The sequence below is a fragment of the Prorops nasuta genome, unplaced genomic scaffold, assembly GCF_024137725.1.
Source record: "Prorops nasuta isolate Cenicafe-Biocafe unplaced genomic scaffold, Cenicafe_Pnas_1.2 PNAS00033, whole genome shotgun sequence".
NCBI lineage: Eukaryota > Metazoa > Arthropoda > Insecta > Hymenoptera > Bethylidae > Prorops > Prorops nasuta.
The window spans coordinates 1141103-1168469 of record NW_027116830.1 but is presented as its reverse complement, the minus strand read 5'-3'; the positions used below and the strand labels follow the sequence as shown (position 1 = coordinate 1168469).

Here is a 27367-nt window from a genome sequence, read left to right as displayed (position 1 = left end):
GACAATTGTGTACTTAGAATTACGAGAAAACAGGAAAAAATAACTGGATTTAAATTAAATTACAAAACTGAACGCGGTTCTTCGTGAAAAATTGCCGGGAATATCGTCGAACAAAGTATTTGCATAATCGCCATGCTTTTTTTTAACTGAGTATTAAAAAGACATTTAAATGCAAAAATTTGAGTGATAAATATTAATTCGGATAATTTTTTATCGGCAACCATATACCTGCAGGGTTGATTTGGGACAGAGAGAGAGAGAGAGAGAGAGAGAGAGAGAGAGAGAGAGAGAGAGAGAGAGAGAGAGAGAGAGCACTGCAATATGGATAACGTAACGGGGGAGACAAATTGGATTTTAATTCAGGGAGAACGAGGGTTTGAGTTTTGAAATTGACGATAGCGGAGATACACGTGATTAGTTTTCGAGAGTACCTATAGTTTTGCTAGTTCAGTTCCCGTTAATTAGGCACTTGGATGTCGTCGTGCAGGAGCGCCGCCAGCAATGACTGCGGTACTGACATTATTCTCCTGGGTGCACGGCAGATAAATAGGAGTTTGCCAGGGTGCAAAAGGGCCAGGGTGGTACCAGCTTTGCTGGTCAGAGGTGCTTAATGAAGATAGAGATAGACGAATAGAGATCGAGTATTGGCCCCGCGACCTCCATGAATATTCATCGAGGTATGTCACCTAAAAAAAGAGTGAATTTATCCTGTCGCCAAGTGGAGCCCTGCCTTCGATCACAAAATGACGTACAAATCTTTGAGTAAAGAGACCAAACCGTTTGCAGTTATCTTATCAACACATTATCGAGTGTACTTTATTTTTCACGTTGAAGTACTACAAGGAAAAATTACGTAATTTCACAAATCAGCCAATGTACCCCTACCCTAATTAAGGTAGGTTTTTTTTAAAGCTCCCAATTTTCTTTCTACAGAAAAATATAGTAAACACCTTAAAGAAATGGTCCAAAAGATTTGCAATTGATTTATCGAGCATACATTATGGAATATATTTTATTTCGAAGGTTGGAATATTGAATGTGGATATGACATCGTTTCTGATAAGTCGAAAAGAGAGGGGAAAATGGTTTCTCGCAATCTGCACGAAGCAGTAGACGCAGGGAAATATGATTCTCGTTTCTCGGCTGGATGCCGAAGATTAATGTGCCACGCCGCCACCTTCGGTGGGAAGGCTGGCTGATAGGTGCAACGACGGCGCGGCGGGTACGGGCGTTGGTGGAGGTAGTTTGGGGAGGGGGTGAATGAAAAGGGGTTGAATACGAAGACAGGTCGCGGGGAAACTATAGCGCGGCCTGCCGCGAGTAAATTTCAGTTTGCGCCTGCATTATCTCGGCTGTCTCCCGATAAATATTTCACGCGAGTATTTCGCTGGTACATTGGAAAGCCATTATACACGAACCCGGTCCGTTTCGTGCGACGTTGCTGCCCACTTAATTTCTGATGAACGGCGTACGGTCCCAGAATTAGCTGCTTCATTGAGATTAAACTCGATCAATGTCCCTTCGCCACGCTATTTCCACGTCCTACCAATCCACTGTATCATATTTACGTTAAATTATAACAATATAGACAATATGCTGGGATGTAATTATTTAAAATGATCAAACATGGAAATTATGTCTCGTGATTAAAATTTTTCTTTTTATTCTTTATTTCTCCAGGTACTTGAATAAGTATTGTGTACATCACTCTTTGAACAGAGTTTACTAAACTAGTAATTAACTTGCATTTTTTTAAACGCAGATTTAAGGCTTTAAAGCTAATAAAACATTATTACGTTTTTTAAATATGAGTGAAATATTGCGGACGTTGGTTTATATAACACTTATATTAAATTAGTAAATGCAGGAATGTTTCGTTCATGATATTTCTTGACCTCGCTTCACCGTTGAATTCAATAAAATTGTTAACTATTGTAATAAGCTACTGCACATATACTAATTAAAATTCCATGTATCGTTAAATATAAATCACGTACTACTTCAGCTAAAACTAAGTGCTCGTTTGCTCTAGGTATAATTATTTTCTCGTTTAAACTCCCATTGTCATTTCCCTTATCACTATTCTGTATCATTCCTTCTCTCTGGACTTTATTCATTTTGCTGCTTATATTGAATTTATTAACTTTATATTGAAAATTTTAAATGCATCTTTATTTGATGAGCCCAACTCGACGTACAGTACTCACACAAAAGTACATATTTGCTACATCAATTGAATTTCTCTCGTACACGACTGAAATTAAAATTAAATACTCCAATAAAAGAAATGCAACGCAGTTGAATATAAACTACACCTCATTTTTACACAATGTTAAATTATACCATGGTTTGCTAACTTATTCTGGATATTTCAATCGATTTATTTGCTTGGCAAATAAGCTTCGCGTGTTTCGATGCTTGCCCCTGCGGACACTCGAGAAACACCCTTTGTCCACTTAACTCACACTATATTCCTCACATGTCTCATCGTCGCTCGTAGCCTGTCTCGAGTATCCCGTGGAAAAAATGCCTGGAAACCTGCTGTAAAACAAATCTCGCCATTCTCTCAAATGCTGCTTTAATGTAACAAAAAATGTTCGATTAATCAAATGAAGCAAAAATTTGTGGATTTTGCAGAATTTCACAAGTAATTCTACACGCTGTACTTATCGTTACTATCCGTTAATTGCTGGGAAACAACGTTCTTTGAATTCTGAGTGTCTCGGATGAAATTTATGCGAACGATCCAGCCCGGCGAGTTGCTGTTATAACTCAGCGTCGCAGAGATGCAATTTTGAAGGCAATTTAACTTAAGCCACAGCCAACGTAAGCTAAGAGCAAATGTTTACTGCAAAATCGTTAGACTCGCTGCTACTGCCCTTTCGTCTCAAGAGACTCTCCGGTGCATGTGCACTCGAGCTTCCTACAAACTCCTATATCTGCCCCGCCTTTTTTCACCGCGCCTCCTCCAATGATAACGCATATATTTTTATCAAACAAAGTAATGACTTATAGTCGAAGCTAAGCTACCGTTGCGTGTTACATATGTCATTTGATTTGTAATTTCTTCGACGAGGGCTTCGAAAGATTCCTTTCTGCATAAACTGTATGATATTTAAATACTTGAAAAAGGCATGGGTGATTTAAGATGTTAAGTAAAATTTGTAGTTTTAAAGATGTTATATATTTATTGCTGTAGTAGATGTTATTTTATTTTACAGTCTTTTTAAATATCAAAAATTTTAACGTAGTTTTAGTGTGAATTTATTTCAGAAATGCTAATTGATAAGAGATTAAGGACATTCAGCTGTTGCTCGTAATAAGCTGAAGAAGTTGATTTAATTAACATTTTGCGACATGTAACAATAACTTTACCTTCAGAAATCCTTAATTATGCTACGTCATGTATCTGTAATGTAGTATATTTTTAATGGAAAATTCCTCACAATACTTATTAATATAATATAAGTTATCAAGCGAAGCTTTTCCTTTGCAAGAAGCTAGGCAATTAAAATTCTTGCCAAGAAAGGGCATTCGAGAAGAGAACACTTTTTATTATCATTCGGCAGATATTTACAATTCTCGTCTAAAGACTTCAATTTATATTCTTGGCATTTTAATTGCAAAAATATAGTAAAAGCTTCGTTGAAAAAAAATACTGACCCAAAAGCGATCGTGGGAAAAGGCTTTCTCACAGTGGATCAGAAAACGTCCATTAAAATGAGTTCGACTGTGTGTGATATACGTATATTACATAGAATATGTATATAAATATATATATATATATAGATCCTTTAAGCGGCGTGAATAATCAATATAGCTATGGATTATTATTTGCATTATATTATCTCGCACAGCATACGGATAATTTGCACGCTCTTTAATTATTCAATAGCAGAATCAATGCGAATGACAAGTTTATGTAAGCCCGTCCCAGTTGTATCGCGTTGAATAATATCAACGGGGGATTGAGCGGAGTCAAGAGTATTTTGTATAAATAAACTGGAAAGGAAAAAGGATGGCGAGATAAAATTATTGTTCCAATATAACAAGAATCGACAATCGTTACAGCTAATAACGAGTATTAATAATATAATAAAGCTATGTCATAATAAATTAGTCTCTATTTTTCAATATTTTTTTCCACGGAGGGACCAATCACAAGCTTAACAAAAATTGCAATCGATGATAAATTATAAGAGTAATAGAGTCGATAGTCACGTGAGCTCTACAAGCAACCATCATCCCTATCCTGATGGCGATTGATCTTGAATGGAGTGTAAAAATCAAGAACATCGTCCAGGAGTTACAACGTGTCTATAGAGAAGGTGAAAATTAAATAAAAATACTATAAAAACCTTAAGGTGGCTTAAGCGTCTCCCGAACTTAATTCCACAAGAATTTCATTTATCGCAAATATGATTCCTCGGGCAATATCGTAGAAAGGTTTTAGAAAGCTTTTAAGCCCAATTTCGTCACGTTTGCGCTTGCGTTTGCCGGTGATAAAAAGTTGCATTACTCGAATTGGCTGGCGTATCCAAACACACGCAGAAAGCTTTCCTCGTAGGGTTTTAGCGGGACGCGTAACTTCGTAACGATCTTAAGGGTCTGGCAAGTTTGTTCGCTGTTTTGCAGGTAATTAAACTTTCGGATCTGGAGATGGTCCTCTGTGTATTTTCTGCGTTTAAGCCTGCCGTGCCCACTACGTGCCGGATTACACGTATTAGCACTTCCGGTCCCAACCGCATCTCAAGCGTTCGATTATCGATTCGTTAACTCGACTTTATCCTCGACTTAGCTGCGGCGGTTACATCGGGCTGCTTCCTAACCCTAAATTAAATACCCCGCAATTAATTCTCACTTTTACCAATTCTTCACACTTTACCATTATGCATGCCTCCTGATTTTCCTGTAACAGCATTAGCAAGTGAAAAGAATTTCTCTCCTGCAATATTCTTCTCACGACAATCGAGTAATTCGTGCAAACTTTCTCTAGTAATATATATTTTTGCAGAGGTTGGCAAGCTTTGCTGCATCCTGTAGCAAATATCGTCGTACTGTCTTAATTTCGTTTTTGCTATGATATTCGCAGGAAATGAGAGATTCTAAATTACGGCTGCTCTTGGCAGACGACGAGGAGGTCCCGTATCTGCGCAATGTACTGTTTATACGAAACCCGCGTGTGTGTCGAATTGTACACACATAAATACAGAGAAGCGCGCAATTGGTACACATGCACGCTGAAGGAACTTCTTTGGGACTATTTGTACTTCTTATTTTGCGGAGGATCGGAAACTAGGCAGCCTGCACAGGCTTCTTTTACATTAAAGTTCACCTTTCTAGGGTTTTTCCACTCGGATTTCATCTCGTATACTTTCGACTGGCTCCTTCCCCAGACATTTTTTCGCCTACTCCTGCACGCTCTTTCTGTTATTGCGTGGCTTCCGCGCGGGACTGCCTGTGTGTGAGCTCGGCACGCTAACTCGGTACATGTACTATATATATATAGAAAATCACGAAATATTCAGAGAATTTTTTCTTCCGGTATGATTGGACCGCTCGAAACGGTTCGAAAACTCGAGGGCATTTTCTGTAGGACTTATTATCCTCGATCAATAAACCCCCCTCTCTCTCTCTCTCTCTCTCTCTCTCTCTCTCTCTCTTTACCTCGGTGATATTCTATATAGGCCGTTCAACTCACAAATATTCACACACCCATTTACTATATAAATATGTTAAAAATAAATTTCAAACGTTAAGATCCACTAATTTATTCCACCAAACTTAATTCAGCCAAGGTAGAATCCATTCCTCTTCGTTGCTGAGGAACAGCGTGGGAGATTTATCAGCGACTTGCTTAAATTTTGGATAACTCGAAGACTCTCCTCTCTGATACCAGGACCACTCTGTCGTGACAATTTTCCTTGAGACTCGATCAATCAAGGTTTATAGCTTTCCGATAAATGGAGAACACACCGTTACGAGGTACTCGCATTGTACGTTAGATCACCGACAATGGGCCAAACCTCTCCGTTCCTATCGGAGAGTTTCCCGTGGACGAAAAAAAGGAAAGAATTTTCCATTCTGGAATTGAACATCGATTTCCCGTGGTAGGCGCAATATTCTTCTCGGTGTCTGGCTAATAACGAAGATTCGCGACCATTCCGTATCAATTAACTTTCTTAAATGACTCGGGCGGAAAATCCGGGCTAAAGCTTCCCGTGAAAAGCATAAAATGGTTTTAATGGAAAATTAAAAAGAACAAAAATCTTGCATTCTATAATAGGTAATTTCGGTGAGAAATAGGATTATGCGCATTATCTTTGAGATAAGAACGGAAGGCATGATCGCACTCTCTGGGCATCGTATTAAAGTAAATTTTCTTGGCGAAACAGCATAAAGTGCAGCAAAGAATAGCTGCTAACTTGGTTGCGCGAGATCTCCCACTGTTGAAAGACGTGGAAAAACTGGAGGAAAAGGAAAGAGGAATATAAAAGAGGATGGCATAAAAGCAATTTCACGTAGATCGATAGCTGCGCATTGAAGTTACCTGCGGATCTATCTACCTATTCCCGCGCGCAACTTTTTCATACTTCCAGGGGAGATTAAAAAATATTGCGAGAATTTTTTTGTTCAAATGCGCCGATTGGGACGTCCAACAAAGGACCAAGCCTTTTGCTGGAGTTTCATATCCCTGAAGGATTGCGTTGCTTCTTCAGGAGCAGATTAACGCAATAATTGGAACGAAGAAAGAAAAGTGCTCGCGCGGAAGGAAGATTTGGTTAAAGCAGTACACACTGATGAGTTGGACTGAATTGTGTGTGAGCAAACAGTCCCAGATCTTGGATTGGATACCGCTGCTAATAGCTTCTCCCAGCAAGGTGCGAATTTTAATGGGATTTATAATTACGAAACATCTCGTGCTTTTTCCACGAGAGTTAAGAGAGAGAGAGAGAGAGAGAGAGAGGAGTGCGGATCGATTGTCGGGTAGGAAGAATGCGGATGACTGAAGTGCGAGACCCTCGGGATTAACCGGAATTTCTTTTCTCGTCGCCGGAAGTGACGAGGAGAATCGTTAAAGTTTGCGAGACTGCCCGAAGCGCGCACTTGACGTACACTCGTGCGTTTCTCTACCTTTAAACTTCTGCAGACCCTTTTATCATTTGAAAGAGGAACACGAGCCTCTCTCTCTCTCTCTCTCTCTCTCTCTCTTCAGGGTGATGCCTGTCATCCTACATTTTTCATCTTCCACTTGTGAGATACTTTATTACTGTCAGTGGGTAGAGAAATCTAGCAAAATAAAGCAAGAAAGAATGGTGGACCGGACCACTCTCTGTTGCAACGAAGAGACCAATTAACGAATTGGACAAAAATCAATTTGGACAAAATGGGAGATGGATTTCTGGCAGTTGATGCAGCCGAGTAGATCGAAGGATAAATTAAGAGAGATTCCATAGGTAAATAATATTTAAATGACAAGGAAAAGGATAATGGAATCCGGCCCGAGCATGTCTGAGTTATTCAAGAATAAATTGCACCGATCCTCGGACAAGTATCGGGCCAGGAATTTAAAACGGGGCCATAAGAGCAGGAGCATTGTGAATTTAAATTGAAGGGAAATTGAAGATAAAGTCCGTCGGAGTTTGAGTCTCACCCACACAATCCTGTCCCGTTGCTAAAAAAGATTCTTTGCATGCTACCTCCCCTATACCCGGGAATATACGTGTGTGTGTGTATATATATATATATATATAAAGCAATACTTTAATATCGAGGACTTAAATTGAAGAAGGGCCGGATAAAGTGTGAATAAATTTACTAACACGCTCGCACACTCACAGGCCGCCTCATGGAACACCTGGCTGGAATATCCTGACGCGAAGCAGGCAGTTAAATATTATGAATTTAAATCGCGAGAAAGCGCGAAATATCGTGCGAGCTCGAGGCGGAAAGCTCGCCAAGAATTGAAAACGAAATAATGGAAACTTAGTGGTGGAAAAAGCGTGGATAAAACTCAAAGTATAAGGAAAACCCGTATTAGCCAGCTGGACGACCCAGCCAGCTCGAAAACTTGCCAGGAATGAGAAATGAAGACGGGAAACTGAAATGCGAAGAATGTAAATAGTTGCGAGGTCGAGGATGAAGTTACTCGTCACGCAAGGATCCTATGATGGCCGGTTCGCAGTTTTCACCGCAAGAAAGACATTTAACGTTAAGTATGTAAATAAGAGAGGGAATTGAAGACGGTAGTCTAATTCTCTGTAGTCTCCGCTATTCCAGTGCACACAGATACCCCAAAAGGCATGAATCCATAAGCTCGGCTAACAAAGTATGGTCGTTGAAAATTATACTTCGGAATATCAGATGTGCCGAACTTGAAATTTTCCTCCTTAAACTGTACTCGGCTCAAATTACTCGCGTTGCTCCCACTTTGAGGATGAAGAGGAACGTCTGATAATTTGGTCTATTCATTTTGTTCAATGATTTTAAAGGGTCTATATTTATAATACAATTTGTTAATTATATAATCACACGATATACGAAGCGTTTAAACGAATAAAACATAAACAAGCAGAGATCATGAAAAATTAAGGTTTTGGAAAATGAGAATTTGAAATTTTATAGCATATAATAGTATTGAGGGATAATTTCTAAAGTTATATGTATATAGAAAGAGCTTGAGAGTAGTAAGTAAGGAGAGGAAGTCTAAAGTGGCAAAGGCCATTTAAAGCATCTCCGAGTCTCTATCACTTTAAAGAGGGCACTCTCTGCTATTACCAATACATGAAATAGACGTCTTCCTGTCCCAAGCTCAGCCCTCAAGACTGGCTCGATCCTCGATCTTCAATACCAAGGATATCGCTATAGCCCTCTTTTATCCCCATCCCCCTCTGTCCTCCAACACATTTTACTTTTCACCAACACCTTGTATCTCGTACAAAGTACTGCGCAATTGGTCGGAGAGCATCAAGAAGACCAAATATCGTTTTATCCGGTTACGAACTTTATCCTAAAAGCATTTTTAATGGACTCGATCCTTTTCACACGGATCGCCTTCTTCTTATTCTACGTCAGATTATATACATAAAACTATTGGATATCAATTTCGTCGCCCTTATCAATTAAGCCTCGAGCCTAGTTAAAGTATTTACTAAGGGCATATTAGAGTTAAATTTTTAAAAATTTATCAATCTTCCTCTTTGGATAATTATGTATTGAAGAATATAAAGAAGTAGTGTATTAAAATGCTTTTAAAAATATACCACATCCAATTATTGGAAATATTATATTGAAATATATTCCATATATTTCATGATCTAACAAAAAACAACAGAATACGATTTATTTGATTCAAAATACAATTATAATTATGCTGGAAGAAACAAAATACAGTCAAAACACATTTCATCATTGTTTATTATATTTTCAAATATATATTTTTCCATGGAGATTTATAATATACCTATACCATCCCTTGTAATTTCGTACGAACATATTTGTTCATATTTCTTAATTAATTACGTATGTTTAGATATTTTGCCAACTAATCTAAGTTTACACACACCCTCGTCAAAATGTAAATGTCTTTGTCATATTAAATCAGTTATATTAATCAAGGATCGCAAGCTGAATAAGTTGCACGTTGATCCGTGTTATTCGGTATTATACAAAAGTTTCATCGTTTGCTGAATTTTATGTCCAGTTATTCTGCATCAATTCTAATACAGGTGGATGAAGAAGTTTCCTTAATGAGAAGCTCAACGAACGTATCGCAAGCTCGCATTAAATCAAACTACGTCTATATTTCTGACGAATATTATATGCACATATCACCATCATATAGTATATAGTATATCTGAAGAATAAACTATCTTATAATTCTGAATAATAAAAGTAACGTTTAAAAGAGTCATTTTTTCTATTTGTTATCAACTCAAATCTCTATACTAGAAACAAGAAATCGTGACGGCATGCAAAAGATTTTTCAATGTACGACACTTTCTGCAACATCCAATCTTTTCGTAATTGTTTCTTGGAAAGAAAACCGATGAGGCGCAAATGTCCTTAGTATATACAGAGTTCTCAAAATGGCCTCGAATGATAAAACATTTCGAAAACGATGTTTTTGAAAAAAAATATTATATACAAAAGTTTTAGAACTTTAATTAGTATCTGCTGGTCTCTAATGAAAATTTCACTCGATATGTCCTTATTTAGAATAAGGTATCTTTGGTTCTTTAAGTTAAAAAAATTTTTTTTTATCACCAATTCTACGGTATAACTTATGCCCAACAGCCTTTCAAAATATTATATAAACATACTAGCTGTCAATTAGAAAAAGATGAGGGTTCGATTGAAGTAATAACACGACCTTTACACATCCACACATGTATTTGCTTATGTATATATATAATTTTAAATGAAATTATCTCGTCTGCAAGAATTAAAACAAAATTATACCACTCGATATCTAAAAACCCAAAATAATCCTCGCATCTCTTCCATAAGGAAGTACAAGCTAAAATTACAAAACTACTATAAATGTATCTTCCTCAGAAGCCTCTTTCTCAAAAGTTTATCTTTATCAAATTATTTGATCGAACCATTTGACTAAAATAATGACAAGTGTTAATAAATCAAAAGTCTCAAAAATTAAATATACTAAAGGCAGGACATTTTTTCTTACAGAGCTTGCCACAGACGCCTGCAGGGGGTGTTGGTGGAAAGGGAACCGGAAGTGGTGCCAGTACCGGTTCTAGTATGGTCAACGGTGCTGGCTCGGATCATCAGGATGTTCGAGATGGGACTGCGATAAGCGCGGAACATGTAGGTTTCCTTCGGAAAAAAAAATTCTTCCTTAAACACTATACTTTCCCCAATATTCCATCAAAATACGTCATTAAAATAACGAATCTCCTAACGCGTGACTGAAGAACTATGAGCGTGTGCTATAAACAACACTGATGAATGAATGAATAGAGACACTAGCACATTTGTCCATTGTTATGCGTTACATCCGCTAGCAGCTGAAAGCAAAGGAGCGAGACATTTAAAATCTTGGCTGAAGGAATGAGAATGAATTGTCGCGGTGGTTTCCTTTGTCGATAATTTCTCCACAAGCCGGAGGAAACTTTTTACTGGTACAAGAGAAAAGTTTACCGGTACGAGTCATTCGTGTAACTCACTGTATTTTTTGTTTACTCGCCTCTGCTTTGTTTCTCGGTACATTTTATCGCAAGCTTGAATTAAAGATGCGTTTTGTATCCGGGGAAATCTTAGACTTATCGGTGAGTACTTTACTTGCTATTTCCCCAAGGTTTTCATTCGTGCTAGCTCGCTGTAATAATTGCCTATTTTATATAGGATACTGCTCGAACGTCGACTGTAATTGAAACGAACCACTTACCCCGCGATAGAAAGAAAACAAACGCGAGCGAACATATGCTTTTAACAATACGGTCCGGACAAGCTTATTGGTGGATCGTTGCAAAATAATTAAATTTCAATGGAAGCTGCGAAGAAGAGAAATTTTGGGAGATTAATTTTTGATCCATGAGCTTTCGGCTACGAGCTACGATTTGAACAATGAGGTAGAGTATTAACAATTGCGATTTGCCGGAATTTCCGGAATTTAACGCTAGCTTCGGGCTTCGGTCATTGTTCTCGACGTTGCTTCGTCAATCACGATTGCCTCGCCATCCTTTTCATTCACGCGGAATTAAAACCTTTATCTGGCTAGGGGGTAGGGGGTCTGCCTGCGGATCCGTGATAGTGTTCATTTCGTAACGTCCGTGCGCAGCTCGATAAACGTCCACTTTTTCATCTTTCCGATTTCTCTGACGCTTCCCCACCGATTTACATATACACCGACGAGAAATCAAACTAACCATTTCGTTTTCGGACAGTTATACTGGACGCGAAAATTTTCCAATTATTTAGCCGATGGCTTCGTAAGATCGTCATTCTCCAACTTTTACCTTATATCAGTTTTTTAGTTACGAGGGAGGGTGGAGGGGGTGAAAGGACATCGTTGGAAAAGCACGGATGAAGCTATTCGATCAATGCGTTAATTTCACAAGAATTTATACGCGGTATATATATCTATATACACTTTGTAGCTAGAGAAAATAAAAATGCGAAAACTGAAGGGAGATAAATTTTCGGTTCAAAATTCAATTGAATACTGCAAAATGCAAATTTTCAGTTGGAATTCCACAAGTATTTTCTGACTCAACAATTTAGATCCATACTGAGGCGGAAGGTGCAAAACAAGTATGAGAGAGCCGAATGCTTTGCATAGCCGAATAAAAATCAGGAACGGCAGCTTTTGCAATGAAAAGCATCGAAAAGAAAGAAAGAAAGAGAACGGTATAACAAAAGAGATTCATTCGGAATCTAGACGCACTCTCCGCCATCTAGCAACGTTTTTCACCAAGTATACTAACGCGAGAAACGTTTACACGCAGAAACCAGGCCAAAACTGACCTCGGCTTTAATTAAGAGTTGGAAAGCAGATTACACCTGGATTATCACGTTATATGAATTCCATTCATAGAAAAATTAACTGAAATGTTTATTCAGTAAAGTATCCAACGGAAAAAGCTTTAATCGTGCGATGAGAATGATTCGTGTTTCTTCTTTTTCTAATAAAAGAATATTTTATAACTCGTGAAAATTCCAAAATTATTTTACTTGTATATATCTTATATATTCATCGAGAGTTAAAAATAACAGAGTTGGTATAATTCTTCTGAATTATTTTTTATAACTTAATTTTTACCATGCACTTTGCCAATTTCTCAATTTACGTCCACCAATAGTTAAGGATAAACTGGTACTTAAACCAACTTCTTTAGATTGCACGTATGTGGCACGCTCAATTGTACCGTTTCCTGACTTTTTCGTCAATGCTACTTCAACGTGTACAAATTAGTCCAAATTATCTCGGAAACTTGAGGAAACTAATAAAATTTTATAGCCAAAGCAACAAAGAGTCGTAAATATAGCAAAAAAGGATTTTTTAAAAAAGGAATAATTTTTAAACCAGTAGTATATGAGCCGTAGTATATAAAAACGACAGAAAAAAATATTTAAAAGAACGACAGAATATCGATGAAAAATGACAAAGGTTTATCAAAGGAAATATCGTCATAAAACTCATATAGTTATATATATGACATCTCTGTCACACTCTCGTATATTTTGATTAAAAAGTGAGAAATACGCGAGGACCATTATCTGAAATAAAAATCTTTGAAACTTATATCAAAGTACAATCCTACTCTATCTAAATGCATTTTTTATAGTTATATGATATACACATTAAATTTCCTTGTTAGGACTCTTTCGGTTGAGATAAATGCCAAATGCATCTCGCTAGCAATACTTGGGGGAAAAAAATGAAAGCTTTCTCGTTTATTTCAATTTTGATTACCACACTATAAAAAATATTTGTAAAATTACAACGACTGTATTTTTCACGGCCTTGTAACCCTTGACAGTGGTTGTAAAATTAAAAATATTTTTTACAGTAGAGAAACTGCATCGATGCTCTTGTCGAGTCAATATTCGAGTTATTAGAAGATGTACCGGTGGAAATTGCAGCATGAAACTTAAGTTACTCGCGAGTTAAGCAGTAATCTGGCAGTAAAGTAAATTCATTGGAAATTCAGTGAGAACGTATATCGCATTATTCTATTTGGCCCCTGTATTTTATTTGCCTAACGATGGAAAGCATGTATACGGGCGAAAAACACACAGGAAGAAAAAATAGTTTTTGGTAGAGGGGGGCGCGGAAAGGGGTAAAAACATTGGTGAGAAAAACAAGCGGATCTACATGTATACATATAGGGGTGAGGTTAGATGGAAGCATGTTGCAGGTAAAGGAACAAAAACAAGGAAACAATGAAATTCCAGTGACACTGGGACGTTTTGTCTAGCATACGCTCGTTCTTCCTCTATCCCCTTAACCATCCTCCTATTGTTAGATTTCTTTTTACTCGTAGCTACCGGATGAAGGGAGAAAATAACTCTGCGGTTTTTCACTTTGTTACCGGCGGTTAGTTCGAGAGAGCTTGCACGAGTAGCGCGTTGCTTTACGAGCTGCTAAAACTTCCCAACAGAAATGCTCAAACCATCTTGCCAACAACGAAAAACTATAGAGATTTCCAGATTTTCTCCACGCTCTATTAATTTTTTCGCACAATTATTACAAGCTGCAACATTATGAGCTTGAACGAAGACAAGATCGATAGACGAGAAGACACCCTGTGTATATCTATATATAGAGGAAGGAATTTCAAGAAGAAAAATTCTCCTCGAGGATTATTAATAATTTCATTCTATGCAGTCTATCGGCGAACTGGATTGACCCGGCAATACCTGGCGCGTACAACGCGAGCTACTACAGGTCATTGCACCGATAACTGGACAGAGCCAGAAAAGCCTTGAATTGAAAAATATTCAATTATTCCTTTAATAATAGACTACATCTCTAAGAATTTTAATAAAAACTTTTCCTTGGAAATTCTGTTTTGTATTATCCTGCAGTTAATTCCAATTGGCATCTTCAGCCAGGTGCTTTATATAGATTTAGAACTGGAGGAGTATAATTGCTTCGATATTGTAAGTGGATCAATCGGTTAAGATAAATTTCATCCAATATATATTAGGGAAATGCTACCGAAATTATAGGACGAGGGATGAGGTAAAGTTGCGCATATATACATATATATATATATATATATATATATATATATATATATAGCAAAGCGAAAGTTGAGGACGGAAATGTTGAATGAGCCGATGCACACCGGTGCAGGTTGGCAGTTGCAGGCTCGATTGTCGATACGTCGACGGTGAAGGCGGCGATTCGAATTTTCTCATTTCTATTGCAGTTCGTGCTTACCGTGGCTACCAGCCGGATGGACGAGCAACGAGAACGTAACTTTAATAGCAAATGGCTTTAATGGGCCACTCCTGCCAACTTTTGTACACGGTATAACTCAAAAGCCCTGCTATATCCGGACAGCATTAGCAAAAGCCACCGAAACAAATTTCACCTATAACAGCTTAATACTATAAATAATGCAATTTAAAGTATATTAACTTTGCCTTATATATACAAACCACCCCGATGAATTCTAAAGTAGACACTCGAATATTAAATATTAATCTCTGCAGCTTCAAGCTCCGAGCTCGTCTATAGAGCTTTCCCCTAATATTGTTTCATGGTATCTTTCACTGGTCATGCGCTGGATGATCGAAAGTTTTGTTCAAGGGATTTTCCAACGAACCACCAAATTTCCTTGAAATTCTCTCTCCTATAAGTTTATCGAGATATCGCACGACGCGAAGAACTGCTCGAGGAAAGAAAGTGGGGGAACTGCAGGTTTTTCATTGCAAGTAGACGACTGGAACCAAGAACTTCGATAAGGGTTGCTTGGCAAAGAAGGACGATATTATATGCAGGCGTTTTTAAATAATTTCCAATAAACTTCCTCAAAATAATTCATCGCACATGAAAGCACTTAAAGAGTCCACACCTACTGCGAGAGTAAACGAGATCGAATATGAGCTACACTTCAGCTTCAACCTCTCTGACAAACTTTTTAGTAATCAGATCTCGATGAGTATACGCAAGTAACACTTGGATATTAAATCGAGTTACGAATCTAGAGCCTCGTAAGTTTAACGAACGTTTTGAAATTAGTATCTTTAATGTTTATATATACATTTTAGTGTTTTTTTTTTTCTCACAAATAAAGCTCTTGTTTGAGAAATATTTATTAATTACCACGACTTGATTTTTAGCAAATAGTCCAAAGTTTCGCAAATGATCAATTCGAGATGGAATCTGGGTATCGAGATATTACGGTATAAAAAGTAAAGGGAAAATTGACCGTGAATGAATGACGTCGTAATAGATTAAAGTTGGTAACGGAAAGTCGATTTTTCGTGGAAAATCCGCCATTTGGCAGATAGCCCAAAAGATTTCCAGATCTGCTGGCGGCTTATTCCTGCTGTAGGACTCTTGCAGCGTCATCTTACCTTACCTGACTCCCGTTTCGTTTAATCTTCGGATTACACTTATTGCCCCTATCCTCTTAAGCTTCGCGTATGTATACACTTATTAGGATAGATTAACACCAATAATGGCTAAATCCCATTCTTCCTTCTTTTCCATCCGATAATCCCCAGCCAGTCCATTCGTTCACATCAATGTTCAGCTTCCATAATCATCGAGGTTTAATCACTCCGAAGCTTACGATAAATTCGCATTGGTTTCAGGCTCTGGTTTATCGAGATGGCAATTTGGTTTCCGGCTCCTTGGACGCTTTGGTGCAACACATGGTGCCCACCGAGGAATATTACCCAGACAGAGCATATTTGTTTGCCTTCTTGTTGAGTGCACGACTTTTCATCAAGCCTCACGAGCTGCTTGGCGAAGTCTGCGCCCTCTGCGAGCATCAGCAAAACCTCAATGGCGAGGGCGGCAAGGTAAACATGTTTCCAATTATCATTTATAACGCTTCTCCAGAAGTTGACAAATGGCCGGAATTTTCTATGGGGTGTTTTTAATTTTTCAGGAACGCTTGCATCGGTTCGTGCCTCGATTGGTCCAGTTGCTCGCGGAATGGACGGAAACGTTCCCGTACGATTTCCGGGATGAACGTGTGATGGGTCACGTAAGGTCAATCACGCAGAAAGTTGCCGCGGTAGATGCGGCAGCTCGACAGGAAGTTTCGGCCTTGCTGCAGAATCTGCTGCTGAGATTAACTGCCTTGGAGAGGTACGAGGAAGGTCTGGCCAGGCTGGCTACCGAAGCTGCTACTGATCAGCTCACTCAGGTTGGCATATTGAAATTTCGCTCGAAAAACACTCTGATTAACTCCCATAAATAATTCCCCGTTCTATACTCGTCTGGAAATGGAAACTTGATGTACGCGATATAAATTGTTGATCAATAGTGTATAAATATCGTCAGGACCATGTGTTATAGGTAGAAAAGTGACTTTGGTATACAGGTCGTAGGATTATTTGTAATTGACACGGTAAAAGGTTATTGACCTTAACAGCAACTTTATAAGGATATTATCACTTTGTACCAGTTTTGCAGTCAAACGCATTTAAATTGCACGCGTTTGAAACATAACGTTCGTGTTACGTCATCACGATCGATTAATGAGCCGTTATTATTAAACACTCGAGTAACTAAGAAATTAGGCATCTTTCGGCAAAATGACAAAGGAAAAATATTCTTAAAATTGGCTCCAAAGAACGATTCTTTACCGAGTGTAGAAAATTTTGTGGGAGCCTCTATAGGTTAATTTTACTATATACGCCTATATAGTTACTATATATCGTCAGGCCTTCAGGTACACTATATATGCGGCGCATAACTACGTGTAAGGTTTATGTATGCTGTGTGGAAGAGCGAACCTGATGCGTGCACTTTGCGCAGTTATTCTAATAGAGTTACGTAGTTCCGGTCGCCCGAGACAGTAACTATTCGGTTAATTTGATTACCGCGAACCTATCTGCCACCGCGCGTAACACCTGCTAATAGCTAATTTGCAACTGCATTAGTTAGTTAAATATGCCAACGTTCTGCACTGTACTAATCAGATCGAAATTGCGTATGCTATGCTCTCTTGCCCTCTCCCTCCATCCTGTACTCACACTTGCCAAGATTGCATTTCGACTCGAACATTGAACGCATAAAGCATAAGACATATATGTAGTACCTTAAGTTAGTCATTACCGACTTTAATCGTTTTTTACGCGATCCAGCATATTTTGCCATATATACCTCGAAATACACTTTTCTTTTATACCCCTCCCCCCCCCCCCCCCCTACTATCACTCTTTCCTAAACGTACATACATTTATTCACCCTAGCACTCTTCGCGCATCATCGTCTTCCTTCGCAAAATCGATTTTCGTCGGTGGAGAACTTGAAATAGTCGAAAAGTAAAATTCGCTTGCCGGAAAATCAGATTCCCTTCAGCTTTGTACGGATTTTTCAGTTCTTTAATGTAGTAAGGAAGTTCCGCCGAGTTCCATTATTCAGCGAATTCGATTATCTAATTATTCACGATTCGAGGAATACTTTGAGTCGTTTGCTCGGTGCCCGAGGCATCTTTAAAACTCACGGATAACTCAAAATTCATTTTCAGAGCTCGACCATCTTTCAAGTGGCTCTTTTCAATGTCCACATCCACGGCTCTCGGATTCGCGTCGATTTTCACAAATCCGACAGCTTTTATAGTTGCATCCTTATTTTCGAAGAGCAATGAGAAAGCGCTTACAAGAGCCCGGCTTATTAAACTGCAACTTCTTCTCGCTTTTTAAACTTCGCCTCTCGCACAAGGGGAGACACTGCAAGTTTTTCCGGAAACGACTCGTAACTCCTGAGACCAATAATACCCCCACCCCCTTTTTTTCCACCACCACCACCACCACCACCCTCTTCTTTCCGCCAATTCCCCTTTGCCGCGTCTCTTTCTTGCCCAGCTCCTGCTACGAGCAAACTTCTGGTCGTATCCTAAACTAAATAGTTCAACAGCTAACTCGTCGTTACGAGACTTCTTCACCGTTCGTTCCACTCTCAGTCCCCGTTCCTCGCCATCTTCCATCTGCCTACCTTCTGCTCTTTACTCGATACAAATTTACTTTATTATTTTCTCTTACCCAGCACTTCCAACGAAAATCTCAATTTCTATTTGTACCTTCGCCATTCCAACTCGTTTCCTTAATTTTGCTCAATCGACGCTTTCTTTAAAATGCACATACGGTCTGATTTATGAGTTACCTATACTACTGCACCTCGTTTCTATACCCGTTCACCGCGTACATTTTATTTATCGAGGAAAAGTCTTATTTTAAGTTGAATATTTCTTGAGAGATGGGGATTTATTGCTGTGTATTTGCCAGCTGCTGAAAGAAATAATCTATCGGGCCATTTTGCTGAAATAGTTTCCGCAGTAGCCATCTATGTAATAAGTGCGCTGCAGGAGACACGTTTGTGAAAGTGAATTGATAGGATCGTTTCGAAGACTGATAACACGATGAACGTTTCTAGTAACTCCCGTCAGACTCCATCAGCGTCATTTGAATGCGAGAGTTTGAAAAACTGAATAACCATTTCCTACTTGAAGTAGCCGAGTTTTTAACTACTCCAGGAAGACCGTCTTTGAGAATACCAAGCATTTCAGTGAAATCATTCCTAAAGGAATTCAGTTCTTTGCTAAGAAAACTTCATATAATTGGACTTTCCATGAATGAGCCCTGTAAAATCTAATGAATTTGGCTTTCAATCGCCTATTACGATTTTGTGCCGAGCAATATGGGGCTGAAAAAGTAGAGAAAAGATTCGCCCATTGACAAAATCACTCATTTGCCGAGCCATGATTACCTGCAGTAATTTCCATATCTTTTATCGCATCGATTAATGGCCATAAAGGAATCCGGAATGTTGAGCGAAATTAGATCTATATATAATAGAGTAATAGCGATTAACTAACTTCACATATAATTTAAATTATTGAGAGGTTATCTCGAATACAATTGCTAACACTTGTTTCGTCAAAATATTAATTCAATATTTTTGAATGTAAGACTGAAGAAGAAGGAAGATTTTGGTAAAGATATTGAAACTGATTTCTCGAAATCCTATTGGTGGATTCTTCTGCAGCTCGGTCTTTAATATTTTTGTCCTACGACAGTAGAAAGGGTAGTTCTTTAAACGTGATCCGAAACTGAACTGGAAGCGTGACACCTTTATGCTCGAACTGCCACAGCCAGGAGGTTTGAGTTGACAATCGTAGCAGATCCTCGGTAATAAATTTTCCATTGTCTTCCACTCGTTCCACTCACTCCAATCTCAAATCCCGATTCGCTGCAAGACCTATATATATATATATAAGAACACCTATCGCATAATTTACTTTATTCGTTCACCTTTCCAAGCTGTTATTATCTATATATATATATATATATATATATATATACGCTACGAAGGTTTCAACGTCAATAAAATAAAATCAGCGAAAGATGACGATTAATAAGATGAAGCATCGACGAGTATCGTCCAATTGGAATCCAACAACGGCTGACGAATTTAGGAATAAGGAGATAAAAGCGAAATTTATGTGAATAATTCGAGCATAGAGGTAAAATTGGTTGCAGCAATAAAAGTGTGAGAAGAATAGCAGTGCAATATCATCCATGGTGTGGGAAACGATCGTCTGGAGCCACGAAGGTGCGAAATGGAGCGATGGACGTTACGCGATGTTGCTATCTGGCGTTTGTAGGACAAAAGAAAAATAAATTTGCTCACTCGTGCAACCGTAACTGTCATTTTTGCCCACCCACGCAATGCCAGATTGACGCTATCCCACGTTTCAACACGTACAGGTGGCATTCAAAAACTCTTCTAATTTCGAAGCAACCCCTTCCGAGCGAACCAAACAATTTATTCCAGACCATTCTGCGAGTGGTAAATATTACAACGTTACTTCAGATTGAAGCACACAACTTGTGTTTAAGTAACCAATATTTACCTCACCGGCACATTACGCAGGGTAAATATTCAAACAAAATGAGTGAACACGTTTAAAAGCTATAATGCAGCTTTTATGAAAGATTAATTGTGACAAACCGTATATAAAATTAAATTATTATCTTGAAGATGTTTCTCTCGATATGATTGGATGATTCGAAAGCTATTTTTCGCTATGGTGGCAGAGGAGATAAACCGATTGTTATCTGGCGAATGTTCCGTGCAGAAACGAATGGTGGTAGAGTTGGAGGAAAGAGAACAGGTGACCATTACGACAATGTACGTTGGCACGACGTTGAGCTGACACATATAGAGGGTAGTTCCATTTCCAGTTTTCCGCACGAATAGTGCCAGCCTCTCGAATGTACATCCCCTTTTGCCCTCGACAATCGCACTTTCACATACTCCGCTCTTCCTTGCCCATTGTGCCTTTCGTGAAAAAGAAAACATTCTTCCCAGAGTTCACGATACGTTCCTTTATTCTGCTTTCAGGTGGACGTTACTGAACTCTGTCCCTCGGCGACTGTCCTAGCACAACAATTGACTCACGTGGAGCTCGAGAGGCTCTCTTACATCGGCCCCGAGGAATTCGTCCAGGCATTCGCCAAGGTAGGCAAAGGAACATCTCCACTTTTATACAATTACATCGGTGCTTCCTGTCAATTCCACCCATACTCGCTCTAACGATCATTTTCTCACTCTTTATTCTTTCTCAGGAGTCTCCTCACCTGGAAACCTCCTTCAAGGACATGAAGAAAACTCGAAATCTCGAGTCGTACGTCCAGTGGTTCAACCGATTGAGCTATTTCGTGGCTACTGAAGTCTGCAAGGTACAACGATCTACCTTTGCTCGCTTATATTTCGATAAACAGATTTCAATTTTTTCATTTTTTATGCCAGTCGTTTAATTTCAAAGCAATGTATTTACAAAAATGCATGGTTATATAATATATAATGATAGCTTTTACAGAGTGCAAATTTTTCTTTGATATCGTTAATCAAGTTTTTACTGAAATGAATTTGCACAATTTTTTCACAAATAAAACGACTCGTATCTTGATTTCTTTTTTCTGATTCTATTTTATTACACTAAAATCATTGTATTTATTTTTCAGCACGCAAAAAAGAAGCAACGCGTTCGAGTAGTGGAATATTGGATAGAAACTGCCCGTGAATGTTTCAACATCGGCAATTTTAATTCTTTGATGGCCATCATCGCTGGTCTGAATATGTCCCCGATTTCTCGTTTGAAGAAAACGGTACGTATTGCGTGATTCGAACGTGATATTTTAGTTTCTTCCGCAAAAATTTGTCGCGTTTTAATTATCGAGCAATGGGTTAGTCGGGAGGAGAAAAAAACCAATGGAAAACGTGATTCGCTGAATTCTGCAGTGGAATGACACGTTGGAAAAGGGGTATAACGTTTACGCTCGCTTACTTTGCTGCTGAAAAGGGTGAGGGGCAATAAGCGTCCTGTAATCCTGGTAAATCGAGCGTGCAATCGAGACCCCCTATATCCCCCCCCCCCCCCACCCATCTCCCTCTGACTCTTCGCACCTCAACCCCTTTCCAAAAACTCGACGTCTCGTTGACTGACGACAGATCGATGAATCGAGTTTCTACGTCGTTTCTCTGTGGTAACATTCACGCAAGCATCGCAGAAGGGAATTAAGCAAAGAACGACAGATAGACCGAGAGAATTAAGAATTTTATTAAATTGTAGCTCTGCTTATGACGTGTTTCCGACAGTTATGTACTGTCTACACCGAGTGTACGTCTAAATCCAGAGTGATAACCGTTTCGTTAATAAAAATTCAGTAAAATACCTATGTATAATAAAAGTTCATTTTCGGTATACACTTGGTGTAGACAGTGCAATGGTTTAAAAAAATACTATTGATTCACTTGACTCTTGTAAAAAGTTATTTATTTCTTATCACACTGACGATAAGCAATATTTTAACAGAATTTCAAAATCATATAGGAACTGATTTTGTACTAGTTAGAATAGAACAAAACTATAAGCTCGAGGTATTCAAAGCAGACACATATACGCGTTCGGTTTGATAGAGCAGAGAAGCGCAGTCGGATTGAAAGTAAAATTTGGGACCACGATTCGGGTTAATTAAAAAGTTTAAAGTCGACCGATGTTCAGCAGCAGAAGCTCGTTTTTTCTCCTGGACGAAAATTAGCTAATTGCCCTCACCCATCCTCTTCGCTTGCGAGAAAAACAAGCGTTTCTCGTATTTTCGGTTTTACCTCTAACTCACGTTTTACGCGCGTTACTTTCATACGTCATTCCGTCTCACTTTATTATCTCTAGAAATTCGAGTTTTCCTGCATCAGACCCTGCACGGTTACAATTAGCTATAAGCTATTAATTATTTCATCGAAGAGCTTTTTTCGCCTCCCTATAGATTTTTCCAGTTTTCAAGGTCTGATTTTCACGAGCACTTTGAAGCACACATTATGAGGAGAAATAAGCCGCCACGTCCCGAGCACGATACCACTCCGGGGCTAATTTACTGCTGAGATAATCTGCGACTGACGTCTTAATTCTTCTTCGAGTTGGTTCGGGCTTGAAGCAAAGGGGTGTGGGATAGCTCAAAGAGTTAATTACACCAATGATAAACCTTTCTCCCTTTCTCTCTGCCCTCACCTTCCTTCTCTTATTAGCACTAATTATGCAATGATTATTCGTGCAACTCCAAACGAAGACAATTCCTTTTACGAACAACCTCTAACGAAAGAAAAAGAATCTTTCATATACCTTTCCCATATTTCTGTCAAGCTAAAATTTAATACAGGTATATTCCACTCGCAATAAAATACACGAGCCATTTTTTATCATTTCTCCACAATTTCAATAAAACAATTCAATTTTTTCTAGTTCGATGAAGATTATATATATATATATATCAAAAATTCCCTTTTCAATTAGTCACCTGAAATTAGTTTAAAACAGAGGAAGAATCAGCAACGAAAATAAACAAATCCCCTTGAAGCATTCAAATGGATGGTCGGTGAAATTTTGACGAGAGAGATCGACGCACACTTTTGAATAAAGAATTGAAAACGCGCTTGCTTTAGGTGCGATCGCGTGTGTGTCCGTGTATGCTGGAAGCCAGCTCGCGCGTTAATTCATGAGAATTCAGGCTCGAACGAACTAGAGAGCTTGCGAGCGCCAGACTACGCGACAAACGGAATTATTACCTACGTCTGCGATGACGTCATCGCCGGGGACATTTGCACCGTCGTCGTCGACGTAGCTGCAGAGTTAATTCAATTATAGCAACGTAGAAAGCCCCGCGACTCGGAAACTTGAGCGCGCGCGCGCGCGTTTCATTTTAGCCACTGAATCATTTTCCTACACTCGCCCGGATGTACCATATATATATATGTATAACTTCTATACGTGAATACACAGCTTTACGGATTATCAAGCCTGTCCCAAAGAACAATCGCAATTTATCTTGATAATTATACAACTCGCGAGATATTTCGAACGAGAAGCCATGCAAATTTCACGCACGTGCACATTTTTTCTATTTCGGAATAAACGCTGAAGTTGACTGCATCTCGACACTTGGATCCGCAAAGTGGATATATGCAGCTCGGTAGTCTCGGTACGGTAAATCTGGTACATTTCGAGGTGCGCGCTAGATGCGAGACTCAAAGGATTTTTCTTGACTGTAGTAGCGAAAGAGAAGGGGGGGGGGGGGAGGAGTTGCACGAGTGAAAAAAGATAATACGGGACTTTCTAACTAACTCAGTGACCGAGCTAAAGGCGAATATATAGGATTGGAGGGGGGGGGAGGGTATCGAGTTAAGGCCAATGGGGTCAATTCGATTATACGGTAGCCTGATGGCTAGTCAGATGCACCTATTGTCTGTTGGAAACACGCTTTGAATTCAGGAGAGGGGTAGGATTTCGCGAATTCCGTCTGTCGAAGTCAGGACAGCTTCCAATTCTACATTCTTCTTCAGTCAGTGTCATAGCTCAGAAACTATGTTTTCACAGTCCCTGAATTTTTCCGATAAGCGAGTTTCATTTTGTTCGCGCGTTAAAAATTATTTCTCTGTAAAATTTTGATGCTTGATAACAGGAGTTTGTTAATATTTTTTTTTTTCTATGAAATTTTTGTGAAATATCGTAAAGATTAATTTTTAATCCGTGACAAGCTTATTTTCTCAATGAATTCTGTATATGATTTGGACTTTTATATCTGTTTCAGTGGTCTAAAGTACAGTCGGCCAAGTTCTCGATACTGGAACACCAGATGGATCCGAGCAGCAACTTCAGCAGTTATCGCAGCACTCTGAAGGCAGCTATGTGGCGTAGTGCCGGTGCTACGGATGAACGACAACGTATCGTAGTGCCGTTCTTCAGCTTGCTGGTCAAGGACCTCTATTTCCTCAATGAAGGCTGCAGCAACAAGTGAGTCATTCCTGTCCTTAAATCGTATTGTTCTCCCGAGCAAGGCACCCCTAGCGTTGTCGTGTAAAATAAAAGAGACTGAAAATGGGGGGGGGGGGGGGGGGGGGGGAATTGAAAGTTCGAACGGTGCAGTGCGAACAAAAGAGGGAAATTCCTCAAAAAGCGAGTCTTGTAAAGAGCGTACGGAGCGAAGCCTTGAAAATAGTGGAAAATTAAAGCTTTCTTTTGAAATATAAAATGGATCGAAGAAAAGATCGCTCGAGAAAAAATTCCCCTTTTTAATCGACAAGTTTTTCTCTTGAACGATAGCTCCATTGACAGGGCATTCTGGTGGCAATTGGCAGGATGCTTTTCTTTCGTAGAGGGAAGAGGAAAGTGGAGGAGGGTGAGATGTGTATGTGCGCGGTGTATGCGTGAGAGGGAGAGAGATAGGAGCACGTTTATTACGCGAGTCGTGTTTTTTCCCTCGATCGTACGTGTGTAAACTTATTAAACTTATAATGGCAAAAGTTGCGCGAAGCAAAGTTGTCCTCGAGAAAGAAGAGAAATTACAGATATATATATATATATATATATATATATATGTGTGTGTATATATATATATATGTCTACACAGACGGGAGGACAGTTTCTTGTCGCCTAGGCAGATATTGATCGATCATTGAACAAATTATGGTCCCATTTTGAAACGTGTATACCAACAGTTACTAACTAATAATTCGATAAAAAAGAATTGGACCGGTAAAGTCAACAAAAATGAAAAAAGTTTTGAAATATCGGATATGGATAAGCACTATATAAAAATAACGTTTATTTTGCGAAGAACGGAAAAGCCGTATATTTATTTTCAGTATTTATATTGCGCGAAATGTAACCAAATGGCCCCAAAAGATTAATATCCATAATGTAGATACGAAACTGCTGCACCTGCACCATAGTACGCTACCTGCTTTTGTACGTTATACCAAAGTTTGTACTATATGCATGGTGTATGTGTTTGCATAGGTAATACTAGAAATTCAACTGAACTGCTGAAACTTGGGAAAATTAAATACACTTTTTTGACCAGTGCAATCTTCCTTCGAAACTGCGTATACACATACTCTGATCCTTTCTAATCAGTGATATAGAAGCAGTAAAAGCCAGTGTGATCTAATTTAATGTGTTTTATTCGACAGATTACCAAACGGGCATATCAACTTTGAGAAATTCTGGCAATTAGCGAAACAAGTGACAGAATTTATCGCATGGAAACAAGTGGCTTGTCCTTTCGAAAAAAATCCAAGGGTCATTGCATTCCTTCAAGCCAGTCCAGTATTAACGGAAAATGGTATGTGAAATATTTTGCCAACAATTTTCATCATAGAACCGTACGTGTAATTTTTTATTTATTCGACAGCTTTGGCTCTGGCATCTTTCGAGTGTGAACCACCAGACAACAATCCCGAAAAGGAGCGTTACAAAGCTTTGAAGTGAGTAGCTCGCTATTAGTGTCCTTCTTCCCCGATAATATCGTGTTTATTTCTGTAGTAAAAATCATTTAATTGGAATAAAATTATCGAGAATCAAAAAGTTAATAGCTCTCTGTTTCCTTTGTTTGTTATTAGGTCAGAAATGAGTGCCCAGTGAAAACGAGCTATGATGCTACACGCCGAATGGGAACGATACTGATAAGACAAATCTAGTACACATAATTATAAATATTAATATATTCGTAATCGTAACCCATAAGCTGTCCCGTCAATGAGATAACGCTGCTGAATTTCAAAAGAAAATATTACACCGGATTGAACTCGACACAGCAGCTCAGCGTTGTTATACGAACGCGCGCAAGTATTTAATTTTCGGATTTTACTAAAAAGATTAGTAAAATAATTGTATGGCTCAACTCATTAGTGCTCGACGCATGATTTTCCGTAAAGAAATCTTTAGATATTTTATTTAAAATAATCACCTTCGAAATACACAGGACAGTACCGAGTAGAGATAAGTATGGTTCCTAAGAAAGAGGGAAACTTGCTCAATTAATCTTTAATCGTTCAGCTTTTCTCCGAGAAAAAACAATTAGCCCTGATAGAGAGATATCGAAAAGCTTGAGTGACGATGTAAAGATGATTCAGCAAGTTTGAACTTTTGTACATATTCCTTTTGATATGCGCTATGAGAGCTCCTAGGTGTGAGTTTAGATTCGTTCCTGTAGCCTATGCTCGAAATAGAGAGGTATCGATACCTTTTAAGCCAAAACTCGTCACACACGTACTTAAATGCGCTCGAGACTGCTGTCTTTGAAACAAGACTCGTCCGGAAAGATGCAGAATTCTAATCGTTCGATTGATTTTAAATTAAAGAGAAGCTACATTGTTTCG

At 38.7% G+C, this 27367-nt stretch overlaps 1 protein-coding gene across 1 annotated transcript in view; it reads left to right on the top strand.

Moving 5' to 3' along the window:
* The window catches only part of LOC136783469 (uncharacterized), a 211430-nt gene extending 184138 nt beyond the window's left edge, over positions 1 to 27292 (top strand). Inside the window, exons 4-13 of the mRNA XM_066743661.1 lie at positions 10690 to 10827; positions 16291 to 16500; positions 16590 to 16850; positions 21056 to 21172; positions 21280 to 21393; positions 21679 to 21822; positions 24799 to 25001; positions 26180 to 26331; positions 26401 to 26473; positions 26609 to 27292. Coding sequence (XP_066599758.1) covers positions 10690 to 10827; positions 16291 to 16500; positions 16590 to 16850; positions 21056 to 21172; positions 21280 to 21393; positions 21679 to 21822; positions 24799 to 25001; positions 26180 to 26331; positions 26401 to 26473; positions 26609 to 26630 — 1434 coding nt within the window. The 3' untranslated portion in view covers positions 26631 to 27292. The remainder of the gene's footprint in view (positions 1 to 10689; positions 10828 to 16290; positions 16501 to 16589; positions 16851 to 21055; positions 21173 to 21279; positions 21394 to 21678; positions 21823 to 24798; positions 25002 to 26179; positions 26332 to 26400; positions 26474 to 26608) is intronic.
* The last annotated feature ends 75 nt before the right edge of the window (positions 27293 to 27367 follow it).